The 14,097-nt window shown below is 43.3% G+C and overlaps 2 protein-coding genes and 1 long non-coding RNA gene across 10 annotated transcripts in view; 2 read left to right on the top strand and 1 right to left on the bottom strand.

The window, feature by feature from the left end:
* The window catches only part of LOC118225070, a 149,531-nt gene that overhangs the window by 100,568 nt on the left and 34,866 nt on the right, over positions 1-14,097 (top strand). For 4 of the 8 annotated variants that reach the window (XR_004764751.1, XR_004764750.1, XR_004764754.1 and 1 more), the window contains 2 exons: positions 6,712-6,959; positions 13,958-14,082. The gene's annotated coding sequence lies outside the window, so the exon portion shown is untranslated. Of the gene's footprint in view, positions 1-6,409; positions 6,613-6,711; positions 6,960-13,957; positions 14,083-14,097 lie in introns of those variants that run through there. The other 4 variants (XR_004764758.1, XR_004764753.1, XR_004764755.1 and 1 more) reach the window with 2 other exon arrangements.
* Positions 1-14,097, bottom strand: part of LOC118225072 — a 54,318-nt gene that overhangs the window by 14,857 nt on the left and 25,364 nt on the right. The gene's annotated exons all lie outside the window — the stretch shown is intronic.
* sox2 (SRY-box transcription factor 2) lies at positions 11,432-13,535 on the top strand. Its single transcript, XM_035413087.1, has one exon. It carries the CDS (start codon positions 11,747-11,749, stop codon positions 12,692-12,694), a length of 948 nt encoding a protein of 315 aa, XP_035268978.1. The 5' UTR covers positions 11,432-11,746; the 3' UTR covers positions 12,695-13,535.

Here is a 14,097-nt window from a genome sequence, read left to right as displayed (position 1 = left end):
GCACAACTAATGGCTATAATATGTATAATATTCACCTGCTCCTTAACGGAGGTTTCAGAACAGCGCTTTATAAAAGGCAACGGCTAGCGAAATATTTTCAGACAGCTCTGGCATTTTAAAATGGCGGTTTTTAAAAAATCTGATTTGGCGGTTTTGCCGTATAATACTTGGTTTCTCTGCGTTCCTCTGCCGATATTGTGTTTGTGGCGGCTGATGGGGGGGAGGGGGGGTTGCGGGATTTGGGGGGCGAAGGGGGCTTTATTTCCCCCAAATTTCTGGGGCTCGCAAAGTCCGTCTGAAGACAGCCAGTGTGATCCAGCGCGCTGGACGGCCTTCAAACCCGAGCCGCCACCTCCACGGCGTCTGTCAGATGGCGGTCCAGCGCCGGCGCCGGGAGAGACGGGCTCTGTTCTCCCGGCCTGTCTGAACCGGGGCGGCCCCCTCTTAAACCTGCGCTGGGGGTGCCAACTCGTCCCGAGGATCAGAGCTGTGTGTCCCACCTACAGCCGCCTGAACCCCCCCCCCCCCCCACAGCCCCTCCAAACCCCCCAACCCCTCCCCGAAGAGCAAGCACGTCTGGAAGCCTTCCCGCTCACTCACACAGGCCTGGCCACCATGGTTACGGAGAGCCTCTTTCCCGCGCGACGCGTTTGGGCACTGTGGACAGACCGTAAAAAGCCAGCTGTGGGGAACAGCACACAGCACAAACAGATCTGTGTAAATATTACAGATCATAAATTTCATAATGAAAATAAAAACTGAGACTGTCACACCCCCCTGTCCCCCCCCCCCCCCCCCCCCCCACCGCCCTACGCCTGACGTTTTTCTGGAACATCTCGCCCGTTTTCGGTGCTTCCCAGGAAGGTGGGGTGGCGACAGGGTCCAGGGCGTGTCCACCTGTGCCGTTTTTATTTTACACCTGCACGGCGAAGCCAGGTGTTGCGCTGACGGAGCAAAACGGGGCCTCAGGTAGCGCCCGCCCCGCTCTCAGCTCCCCGCTCTCCGCTCCGCTCATCTCGTCTTGCGCGTTCGTTCTCATGCTGCATTTCAGTCTCGGCTGGTTTCTAAATTACTCTCCACACTTAATTACAGAGGATGAGGGGAACGCATCGTTTCTCTTTGTTATGGGCTGAGCTCTCAGTAATCCCAAACAAAGAACCTGGCTCAGGAAGTCATAGGATTTGCTGGCGGGATTATAGTCTCGCGGATAATGATGTGCAGTCACTAGAACCAAAGCTCTATTTTCACTCAAATTGGCCAGTAAACAAAAGCACTGGTATGTCTGATGGTGAGAATAACTGTCTAGTAAGCACAGGGAAAGATAGTTACCGTCTCCAGCACATGCTGAAGCAGGATTTAGTTATGATGATTTTGCAGCAGCTGCAGCAGGTAATACCATCTATATTCTATATTTGCTCTGGATAATTAATGACTCCTAAATGACTAAATGTAAATGTGTATGATACACATAAAGCTTATACTGTACAAAGACACACACATATAGATGCAAAAAAATACACACACACACACACATATATATATACTGTATATATATAGAAACAATGTGGAATTCTTCAAGATTTTAAAGCTAATTTGTACTCTGCGCCTGTGCTGGTGGTTGTCAGGGTGTGTGTTCAGGGTGTACTCTGTGCTGGTGGTTGTCAGGGTGTACTCTGTGCTGATGGTTGTGAGGGTGTATTCTGTGCTGATGGTTGTCAGGGTGTGTGTTGAGGGTGTACTCTGTGCTGGTGGTTGTCATGGTGTGTGTTGAGGCTGTACTCTATGCGGATGGTTGTCAGGGTGTACTCTCTGCTGGTGATCGTCAGGGTGTACTCTGTGCTGATGCTTGTCAGGGTGTTCTCTGTGCTGATGTTTGTCAGGGTGTACTCTGTGCTGGTAATCGTCATGGTGTACTCTGTGCTGGTGGTTGTCAGGGTGTACTCTGTGCTGGTGGTTGTCAGGGTGTACTCTGTGCTGGTGGTTGTCAGGGTGTACTCTGTGCTGATGGTTGTCAGGGTGTTCTCTGTGCTGATGTTTGTCAGGGTGTACTCTGTGCTGGTGATCGTCAGGGTGTACTCTCTGCTGGTGATCGTCAGGGTGTACTCTGTGCTGGTGGTCGTCAGGGTGTACTCTGTGCTGATGGTTGTCAGGGTGTACTCTGTGCTGGTGGTTGTCAGGGTGTACTCTGTGCTGGTGGTTGTCAGGGTGTACTCTGTGCTGATGCTTGTCAGGGTGTACTCTGTGCTGGTGATCGTCAGGGTGTACTCTGTGCTGGTGATCGTCAGGGTGTTCTCTGTGCTGATGCTTGTCAGGGTGTACTCTGTGCTGGTGGTTGTCAGGGTGTACTCTGTGCTGATGCTTGTCAGGGTGTACTCTGTGCTGGTGATCGTCAGGGTGTACTCTGTGCTGGTGATCGTCAGGGTGTACTCTGTGCTGATGGTTGTCAGGGTGTTCTCTGTGCTGATGCTTGTCAGGGTGTACTCTGTGCTGGTGATCGTCAGGGTGTACTCTGTGCTGGTGAACGTCAGGGTGTACTCTGTGCTGGTGATCGTCAGGGTGTACTCTGTGCTGGTGATCGTCAGGGTGTACTCTGTGCTGGTGATCGTCAGGGTGTACTCTGTGCTGGTGGTTGTCAGGGTGTACTCTGACTGCAGCACGTCAGCTTCCTGTCTTCTCTCTCTCAGCGTTTCCCATCCACACTCTCTTAATTGAATGCAACTGAAGCGAAGCAGGATGTGCGAATATCACACACACGTCTCCCACTCCCCATTCTCTCCGGGCGCTCGCTCAGAATGCCATCTTTTGTCTGCCGCTGGAAGTTGGATAAAATGTTTTTCCTCTTCCTCGGTGGGCTTAACAATAATGACGAGCCTGGCGAAGGTGCGGTGGGGGGGGGGGGGAAGCAGGCTAATAACTACATTTTCGCCGTTATCAGACATTAATGTGGAAAATGTCAACAGGGTTTAAAACAGGCTGGCAGCGGGACAGGCCCCCAGTGGGGCGTGCAGCGGGTCCGAGGGGAAGCCCCGGTCCTCCCCTTCACACCCAGCCGAGGGTGACGCTCTTGTGTTAACACTGCGGCTGCATTATCCCCCCGCATCGCGGAGCGTGAACTCTCATCCCGACAAAACAACACCCAGAGCCGCGAGCCGGCGTCGGCCCTGGAGGTTCGTTAGACTCCGACAGGGATATCGGATCACATTTCCAACGCAGGTTCCTTTCTTGTGCAAATGTGAATTATTAATTAACAGGCCGCTGCATCTCAGGGCTGGTCTGCTCTGAGGACTCTGCAGAGCTTTAGGTGCTTTTAGGTCATTTCTGTGTGTGCTTTCAGCAGAGATGCGAGGAAGATGATCTCAGATATGATGCTGAATGTGTCAGGCTAAAGTACAGATACTTATAAGGACGTGTCTGGTTTAAGTACGGGAGACCACAGGGAATCTCTCTCTCTCTCTGTGTAACAGTTTTGAACTATTTCTTAAACCGAAGCCCGATGAATCGTCAAAATTCAGCGAGGTGGATCTACCGCGAGAGATTTCTCCTGCCGCAGGTGTGATATAGCGCCTTGATCAGAGGACAGGACAGCAGCGTCCCTCCCGGGGACGTGACCCCGTGACCCCCTGGCCCCTCCAGCGCTATTATCCGAGGCTCCGCAAACGGGGTGCCTGGCACGTTTTGGGGGTGCTGTTCTCAGGACAGTCCTCCAGGGCGGGGAGGAGTATAAACATGTATAGTGGAAGCTGAGGGAGAGGACAGTACTCTGCCTCTAACTGAGGGGGGGGGGGCACAACAGAAAGAGGTCTACAGGCCATCGATAACACCTGAACATGCTTTCACATCTCCTTGTTTAAAAAACAGGCACGCACACACACACACACACACACACACACACACATACACACAGACACATGCACACACAGACGCACACTCATTCACGCACTCACACACATACACGCGTGCATGCACACGCACAGTGACACACACATACACACACACACACACACAGACGCACACTCATTCACACACTCACACGAGTGCATGCGCACGCAGTGACACACACACACACACACACACACACATATATAGACACACACACGCACACTCACACACATAGACACACACATGCACACTCACACATACATACACACACACACACACACACACACATATATAGACACACACACTCATTCACACACTCACACACACACACAATGGCCGCGGACCAAAATATTTAGCTCCTTAATTTTAATTCCTGAATGCTGGTGTGCCTGGGTCCCATTGCAGTCTCCGGTATAATTTTATTCGGGGAGATTGCATGGTGATGTGGTAATGAGAACGGGCCCCGTCAGAACGTGCGGTGCCTGGCTTAGCGGCTAGTGGCTAGCGGTTAGCTCTCCCTTTCATTCGCTGGCTTGGAAGAGTCTGTGTGGGGGATTGGGCTGACAGTGATCGACAGGCCGGCTGCCCTGAGCGCTCTCAATGTCTTGTTTTTCTCACTGGTTACAGATTCAGCCTCCTGCTTATAAAGTAAATGCATAAAAAAAGTCTTCTGAAGTGTGGTGTTCCAAACAAACACCATGCTAAATTCATTTATACATTTTGAAAAGAACCTTTCTTGTTACTTCTATCAACGTCCAGCTATTTTTATAAATACTAATATATATATATATATATATATATATATATATATATATATACATATACATACATACTTATCGATCTTTAAAAATGAATCCGTCTGACATGAAGCTTTTTTTTTAAGTTACATTTTAACACTCCCCTGCATTTTTAATTAAATCGCACACTAGGCAGCCATAGTACTACTTTGATTTTTAACCTGCACATCAAATTAAAAATGAATAATGTGATCTGTGGCAAAGCATATTGCTAACAGTAAATCTGTTAATCCTCCTGACTGTATACTTCAACTTGGGGTAACTTTTTGTAGCACTTCAATTATATATATGTGTGTGTGTGTGTGTGTGTGTGTGTGTGTGTGTGTGTGTAAAATGTTACAAAAAGTTTAAATATATATTCTATCATGGGGTGAAATGTACTTGGAAAATTGAGTTTTGAAAAAACCTAAAACATCTTCAGATTTCTGCTCTGCCTCGCAGACAGCGCATTTTAATACTCAGTCATATTTGTGTCGGAGCAGCACAATAATCCCATAACCTGAGTCCCATTTTGTTGTTGTTATTAGACTTCCTCCGTATAATCTGTTCAGCTCCCTCCTCTGCTTGCCAAGGGTTTCACCTTGCAAGCTAATTAAAGGGGCTCGTATTTTGATTGAAGTCATTATTACCTCTTCTTTGTAGCAGCACCTTGGAGATTAACAGTGAACCGTGTTCCACGAAAAGACAAAGACTCGCGCCGACGGGAATGGATTAGTGTCAGTTCGGAGCCATAGGCAGGCAGAACCCGGCGGTAATTCCTATAGAAAGGTAGACAAGCGGAGGGCCTGTGACGAAACACCTTCTCCGCTCAGACTCTTTGTTTCAGCCGGCCCGTTCTTTCTGAGCTCCTTGTCAGACCCGATAAAGACCTCAGATCCGAACCAAATCCAAAGTCCGCGTGACACGGAAACCGAGGTTCGTCTTAATGATCAGTGACACGTAGTATATTTTGCTTGGATAAACTCGTATAACCCCATTGTGGCTCCATAACCACTTTATTGATTAGCCCGATGCTTAATTAAAAATGGCATCAGCTGCAAATTGAATACTGTTACAGCAAATGGCTGGTTGACCCTTTTATCCCGCAAGCCAAATTCAATCACCTTTCCTCGGTGGAATAGGATTCTAAATACAATCCACACCGAGGAGTTATTATATTGAGATTTTAATTCCACCGATCAGCCTTAAATCCTCACATATTTGTTTAACGTTTAAAAAGCTTAATATAAACCCTCCTGATACCGCCCAATAAAGGCAAACAATGCACTATATCTAAATAAATCCCCAGGAAAAAAAATATTTTAATTGTTCAGCTGTCTGAGACAAGCTTTCTCATGTCCACTTAAGAATGATGCGCCCCCACCCCCCCCACCCCCCCCCCCCCACAAAGTTTTACAGAATAACTTTGTCCGTTATTCCTTCAGCATCAGTGTCACTGTTATGGCAGGGCACAGTGATAACAGTTACATTAAATTACTGATGGCGGCTGTGTACAGCAGCATAAAAACAACAGTAATTATGACAACAACAACAACAATGACGACGTTATGACAATAACAATCTTAATCATTGCTACCTTCATGTATAATATTTGTGATCACGCTACGTCTGTGAAATTCATTTGACTTTTCCATGTCTGTTCTCTAAAAGGAGAAGAAAAAAAATCTTTATCAAACCCCTATTCTATGGCCTCAATAAACAGAGCCCATGAGCTCGCGGCAGCTTTTGTTGGCCCTATACAAGAGAGAACAAAACGGTTATTCAGGATAACGCTTTAGATTTTTATTGTGGGTAGTATTCACAAAGAACAGCGTTATTGTATTAAAAAGAACCATCTGTACCAGAAACAATGGCTTCAAATTATCTTTGAAAGCCCACTGAAAAAATATAATACATTTCGTTCTCATTCGGTACGCTGGGGGATAAAGCAGACTTGGTACAACTGACTTTTTGTTGTTCTTGATGCATTCTTCGTCTTTTTAAATCGCCCCCTTTTCAGTTTTGTGTAGCCATAAACGGGCTTTTCTTGTTCCAGGGGTAGCGAGCTAAGGCTAACGTTCAGCGAGGACTAGGTGAGTGCACGTTGGAGGGAGAGCACCGAATCCCGGACAGGCAGTCGGAGGATTACGGCGCAGGGAACAACAGAGCTTCTGGGAGGATGCTACTCTCCCAGCCCCACGAGAACAGGATCAAGGGCGGCTGAAGTGTTGCTCTCGAGCCGGGCGGATGTAGCATCCTTCTCTGCCAATCAATCTGCGGAGAGGACAGCAGCCGAACTGGCACGTAAGTACATCCATGCAGCAATCCGTGAGAGACGAGTGGATGGAGCGAGTGCGTATTCACTGCTCGCCGGTCTAGTGCAAAAATTAGGCATTATTCAGTGCGCTTCTGCCGTACTTAGCCGGTACTCCTTGTACGTTTGACTTCGTTGGGTATCGCTATACGTCAGCAGACTCATACTCTGCGGTGGCTACAGCACCAGTTCCGATGCAAACCAAAACAGAAGCAGGGATTTTTGCTCTAGATCTGTTAAGTAACATGTTCAAATAAATCCTCCAAGTTAGTTATGAAAAACCTACCATAAACAGCTGTGAACGGGAATCACGGTAGTGGACGTATTTCAACACCACTTTAGTTTTTTGTTTTGTTTTGTTTTTTTCTCAGAAAGGTGAAAAGGTTCCGGGACATCTATTAAATCCCTGTGCCCCGGTGTCACGCTATATCCTATTTGTTATTCCGTATAGTTCAACAGTTCAGTGCACATTAAACAAATATGTTCAAATGGGTTAACAGCAAGTTTTAAATGTCATACTTTGGTTACCACGCTTGCGTCTCTCTCTCCTCATATTATCATTTAACACAAACAGAAACTCATTTATACTTTTGACTACAGGAGGTAAACGTTACGATTGAAACCTAATGTTAGGCAACTGGTGTATAATAAATATATATTTTTAATAAAAGTTGAACTTACAAATATTTTCCACAAAATTACTTTAAAATAAGTCTGAAAAAGTCCATTTTAGAATGCGGAAATGATGTTGTTGAGGCTGTTGTTGGACACATTTTATTGACGGTAAATTTCTTTAAATATTGTTTTTTTCAAGACTTGTGTTGTCCGTTATTAAAAACAGAGTTACAGGCTAAATAATAATTCGGTTAATGTGGTATTAGCTAATGGCCTGGCTTATTGCTTACTGGGTTGTCGTTTAAATTTAGAAACAGTATATACGAAAATACAAGCTCATCTAGGTATAGCTTTACAGGTACAAATGAGTTATAGATAAAAAAATCTATTTTTAACAGTCGGTTGCAGGTGTTTGTATAGGCTACTTTTGTTCAATTTGACCAAATTAATTTACTAAATGATGGATTTATTGATTTTTAAGGGCACTCGTGAGAATATTTATGAAAACTGCATTTTGAAATCAATTTAAAGCAATTAAGACTGGCTTCATACTGGATTTTTGGACCTTTTTGCAGTCACTGGCACGGCCCCTAGTGGACGAAAGAAAGATTACAGGCCTCTCTTTCAAGGGTTTAGACCGATCTCACCTGATTATGGTGCTTCAGGCCCCTAAATGGATGATCGGTGTTGAAAGGTTCGGTCCTTTCCCCTGTGCATTTCAACTCGTAAACACTGAACTTTGAAAGCATTGCTGAGAATTCTTCGTGATTTCTTGAATTCTGCTGAATTTTCGCGAGAACAGGTTTAAATTATTATATATTCTTCGTGTGTGCTTTCTTCTCAACTTCAGTTAGGAGCGAACTGGAGGTCCAAAAAACAAAACACAAATAAATGAATAAAATAAAATTAATTAAAAACGTTTTCATACGTTTTCAACAAATGTCTCGAATGCGGCGGAATTACCCACTATCCCCCCGACAGTGGAGCTCATAGGGAAGGGATGTGATTGAGCCTCTGTACTGTATTACAACTAAACACAAGCTGGTCCATCTTATTTTTATTTAAGAAAGCCAGAGTCTGCGTTACCTGCCATGCCCTACTCAAGTTCTATCGAATCGGGTGTTACAGTTCACGTGCCACCGCGAGCAATTGGTTCTATTTTTAATGTTGCATTTTTGTGATTAAAAAAAATCCATGGGAGGCGTGCCCTATATACGTGCATGTGTGTGTGTGTGTGTGTGTGTGTGTGTGTGTGTGTATATATATATATATATATATGCATGCTATTTTCTGTGCCAGGAAAACCTTATTTTTTCCATCATAACCTTTCTTTGGTTCTTAGGCAACCCTTTAATTTCTGACTCAGTATCCGAAACGTATTATATACAAAGGAAAATAAAAAATGAACAAATTAATTCATTAATAATAAAATTAACACACACACACACGTACGTATTTGTTATTTTGAACTGTTGCAGTAGGATGTATTTCTTCTTTTCTATTGACCCACTAATTTAACCATACTCAGCTTACTGTGCATTTACAACGCTGAACGAACGTATTTGAAAAGAAAAACACAACTCACTAATTTATCCATGGAACAGTCTATTATAATAAACACAGCTTTTCTACCTATATTTTAACGAGGCCTGTTTTAATAAATCAGTTCTGTAGAATGATTGGTTAAACATTGTTTCCTCAAATACTGGTGGGTCGTTGGAAGTCCCTGCTAATTAGCAATGCAGAGACATTCCATTTAACAAGAGCGGTCTCCAAGAGTCTGCGCTTCCCCGCTGCTCGCGCGGCATTTCCATAAGCAGATCAGCGGTGGCGGGAACGCACTCAAACGCAGATGTAGGAGAGAAGCGTTTTTAACAAGCATCATAATAGTTCGACGCTTGCCTTTTTCTCACCCAATTACTCAGAAGTAAAATATAACAAACAGCATCTATTTAAACGGAATGCACCTGGAGTTCACAGTGACTTTTGGACCACATTGGCTGTCAAAGATAAACATAAATATTTTATGGATAATTGCTATATGTTCCTCGTGTCAGTAGGCCTATAAAGTCTTAATTTATTGTCGGCCAATTTTTTTTCTTCCAGAATCTCCGAACGTTTTAACGAATCATTATTCGTTATTTTCTGTTTTGTCCTCTGTCCATTCTAAAGTAGCCTACAGACAAGTTTTTGTTTCGTTGTTTTTTTTTAAGCAGCCCGTTATCGTATTACATATAGCAGTTCCAATATTTTGTTAGTGTGAGCTAACTGAGGAAGGAAAACAGATTACAAGAGTGCAATTCTGTAAATGTGAGGATAAAAAGTCATTTAAAAAAACATAGATATATTTAGCTTACATTAAATTAATATGATATTAATGCACTTGCACAATTATACGGGCCAGCCGTCTTAAATAAATAAGAAACTGGGGGCGAGATGTTTTTTGGAGGGTTATTTTATGTTTGTTCCATTTCCACCAGTAGACGGCGCTGTGGGAGCATAACAATGTCATGACACCCAACCGAAGGCCACATTTTACCTTTTACGTAGGCTATACGTTCGCAGCTGTAGGTATCGTCCCACAAACATTTAACGCGTGTATGTTTGCCTTATCCCGTTATCCAATTCTATTGCTATATTACTGATTAAATCGTTCTCTATTCTTTAACGAGGCGAATTACTCCACCATTCGTAGCACGGTGACTATTTCATGGTATGAAATGGGAAAACCGCTGATTTGACTCCACAAACTGATGGTGATGTTCGTCACTTACATTCGTTTTTCAGTTATCATATCCACTGGCCTTGATTTTGTCGCATTTGAAGGTGTTGGCTATGGACAGTTTTTCATATACTATTTGTGGTCAAGTACGTCCAATCAACTAAGATCTTTAACGGCGTGGAAGTAAATAAAGAGGAGCTTTTGTTTGGGGCAATGTAGGGACAACAGCCGAAACAAAACTACTTATTTGTGAAGGACAAACCTCCATTTTTGTTTTAGCCTATTTATGTCCTTCCATTTTTAACAAAGGGGAAACATCTAAAATTACCTTTCCTCTTTTACAATACAAAGAACCCCGAACAGTAGCCACCCCCCCAATCGCCACACACACACCCCCACCTCAGGTCACTAACAAGTTTTCTTCCTTATTTAAAACATAAAACGCAGTGGATTGAATGAATTCGTAGCAATAGTTTAATCAGTTATTATTTAATCAATTGTTGATGTTAACTCATTTGTTATGCTTTCATTTTTGGGTTTTTTTTATTAAAATAAAAAAGTGCCTTTACGGCTCACAGTTGAAAGTACTAACAGAAAAAAGCTTTCGGTTAGCCTACAGGAATTTGGACAAACATGGCATCCTAAAATAAATACCACAGAAACCACATTTATATGTATAATAAACCATGCGACTATACATTTGGACATAAAATAATTAATGTATTATTCGGAAGATATAAAAACTTTGAACAGTTTCTTATCATGTGCACTGGAAGGTGTCATGCTGTTTTTGTTTTGCTTTAGCTCCGCGGAAGAGTTGTAAAAGTATCTTGAAGTGCTGCCGCAAAAACTCGAATCCGAGGTCGTGGAAGTAAAATCATTGTAACCCCTACCAGCTTTATTTCACGAAATTCAAAACTTCTGGAGCCCATTTTCTTGTGATTTGAAGTGAAGAGCACTTTCGGTGACAGCCTAGTCAAATTTTCTCACTTTTAACACTTGCTGTAATAATAAATATGAAGCTTCTATTGGTTGGTTTAAGAGCAGCTTCTGCCTCAGTGCAGCACGGCTGACCGCGAGTAACCCCGCCCCTTTATGCTAATAAAAGACACAATCCTGGCCGAGGGAACAGTCGCTCTGTGATTGGTCAGGTAAAACCCATTTATTCTCTGACAGCCCTCATCACATGAATGGTTGTCTATTAACTTGTTCAAAAAGTATCAGGAGTTGTCAAGGCTCAGCCGGAGAGGGAAAAGTAGTTTGTTGATTCTTAAAGACCAAGAGAGAAGTTTGTGGACACAACAGGACCGCAGTGGGCGAGGGCAGAAAGTCGGTTACTATTTCAGTAAAGTTACTGAAAGCTGCAAGGTAACAACAGCGAACTACCTCTGCTTTGGACTTTTTTCCTTTGGTGTAGCAGGTTACACAAAATCAGTTTTAATGTATAACATGATGGAAACCGAACTCAAACCCCCCGCACCTCAGCTCAATTCTGGGGGTACGGGGAATTCTAATTCATCTGGAAACAGCCAGAAAAACAGTCCGGACAGAGTCAAGAGACCCATGAATGCCTTCATGGTTTGGTCGAGGGGACAGCGAAGGAAAATGGCGCAGGAGAACCCCAAAATGCACAATTCGGAAATTAGCAAAAGACTCGGGGCCGAGTGGAAACTTTTATCCGAGAGCGAAAAGCGACCTTTCATCGACGAGGCGAAGCGACTCCGCGCGCTCCACATGAAGGAACATCCGGATTACAAATACAGACCGAGGCGGAAAACCAAGACGTTGATGAAGAAGGACAAGTACACTCTACCAGGTGGGCTTCTTGCGCCGGGCGGTAACGCTATGGGCGCCGGGGTGGGCGTAGGGGCTGGCTTGGGCGGTGGGGTCAATCAGAGGATGGACAGCTATGCGCATATGAATGGCTGGACCAACGGAGGCTATGGCATGATGCAGGATCAGCTGGGTTATCCGCAACACCCGGGTCTTAACGCTCACAACACGGCACAGATGCAGCCGATGCACCGCTACGACATGAGCGCCCTTCAGTACAATTCAATGACCAGCTCGCAGACCTACATGAACGGATCGCCCACGTACAGCATGTCGTATTCCCAGCAGAGCAACCCGGGGATGGCTCTGGGATCCATGGGCTCGGTGGTAAAATCCGAGTCCAGTTCGAGTCCGCCCGTTGTCACCTCGTCCTCGCATTCAAGGGTCGCGCCGTGTCAAACCGGAGATCTTCGGGACATGATCAGTATGTATCTACCGGGCGCCGAAGTACCAGAACAAACGGCCCAAACCAGGCTGCACATGTCCCAGCATTACCAGAACGCGCCGGTACCAGGAGCAGCCATCAACGGCACGCTTCCACTATCGCATATGTAAATGGACCTTTATTATAGAAACTCTACTTCTCTGGACTATTTTTGTACAGAACAATTTGGGGGAGGGGAAAGTTGTATAGAACTCAAGGAAAGAACACAAAACTTTTTTCTTTTTCCTTTTCTTTTTTTTTTTTTTCAAAGAAAAGTTCTAGATGAACGGTAGGAACTTTGCAAAAGTTTTTTGAAAGGTGTACCAGATTTTAAATAATAATAAAAAAAATAGGGAGAGAGAGAGAGATAGTCTCAATCAAATGCTTTATTATTGCAATCAACTTTTGTACAGTATTTATCAAAGAAACATAACAATCAAAATGTAATGTTTGTATTCTATAAAAATGTTAAATTTTATAAACAATTCTGCACAAAAAGAAGCAAAGAAATTGCAGAATATTTGAGTTCAATTTGGTTCTAATATTGCAGAAACACAGAAGTGATGAGCAAGGTAAAGGTTTCGCCCGAGGGCGTAAATAGAGTACTAAACCGTTTTAATTTTGTTTAAAGATTAAACAGAAAGGACCTTTATCTTACCGGTTGGGCATAATTGATAATTTATATTTTTTTGTCTCCCACTTTCCATCTGTTAGAGATATGAAGATTGTGTTTATTATTTTCTCATGGTTTGTAATATTTCTGTATATTTACTGTGATATTTTAAGTTTTTATTTTCATTTTTCATTTCCGTAGTTGTATTTTAAAATTTGGCCTGTACCGAAAGCGGTCGCCGACACTCCATGTATATATTTGAACTAATAACATCATTATAACAGTTACAATTTCAGCTTAAGTTTTTTCCAACATGCAGTTTGAAATGAATAAATTTTTGAAATTTGGATACTTGAAAATTGTTCGAGTTTTGATTTTGTTTATCATTTCAGTTTCCTGTTATTGTCAGCTCACTGTCAATGTATTTGTTTATTTATTTAAGCAATAGAGGGTACTTACAATATCAAAGAGAAGTGCATATGCATATGTATGTCAATGGCTTAATATTTCTAATATTTTATAACATGTATTATGTATAACTACAACACATTATCTTGGAACATTTGGTTCATTATGAAGAACAAAAGTAAAACATTTGAGCGACATGTACTTGAAAAATCGGCGTTAAGCACGCACTTAAGTCTACAGTCAAGTAAGTACAGGGACATGTCCCTACAACCTAGTGCAGTTTTAGAGAAAAGATGAAAAAAATATCATTAATTATGAGCGTTATATTACAATGTAAAATGAGACTCAAGTTAACGACGTTTCTATTTTTTAGTGGAAACAAGCTTCGCGTCTAAGGATGTGCACGGAACCCGCTACAACTCAAAAGTTTGTTGCCCGTAAACCTTTGCTTTGAAGTGAGGAGATAGAACGCCCAGAGCGTTGAAGAATCTCATCAAGGTAGTCTTTCCTTTT

Source organism: Anguilla anguilla, chromosome 4 (assembly GCF_013347855.1).
Source record: "Anguilla anguilla isolate fAngAng1 chromosome 4, fAngAng1.pri, whole genome shotgun sequence".
NCBI classification, from domain to species: domain Eukaryota; kingdom Metazoa; phylum Chordata; class Actinopteri; order Anguilliformes; family Anguillidae; genus Anguilla; species Anguilla anguilla.
The sequence above is the reverse complement of the archived record's forward strand: the minus strand, read 5'-3'. Positions and strand labels throughout refer to the sequence as shown.

Bases quoted from the DNA above. Each gene is read 5' to 3' on its own strand.
- sox2 (XM_035413087.1), top strand. From the start codon at position 11,747: ATGTATAACATGATGGAAACCGAACTCAAACCCCCCGCACCTCAGCTC.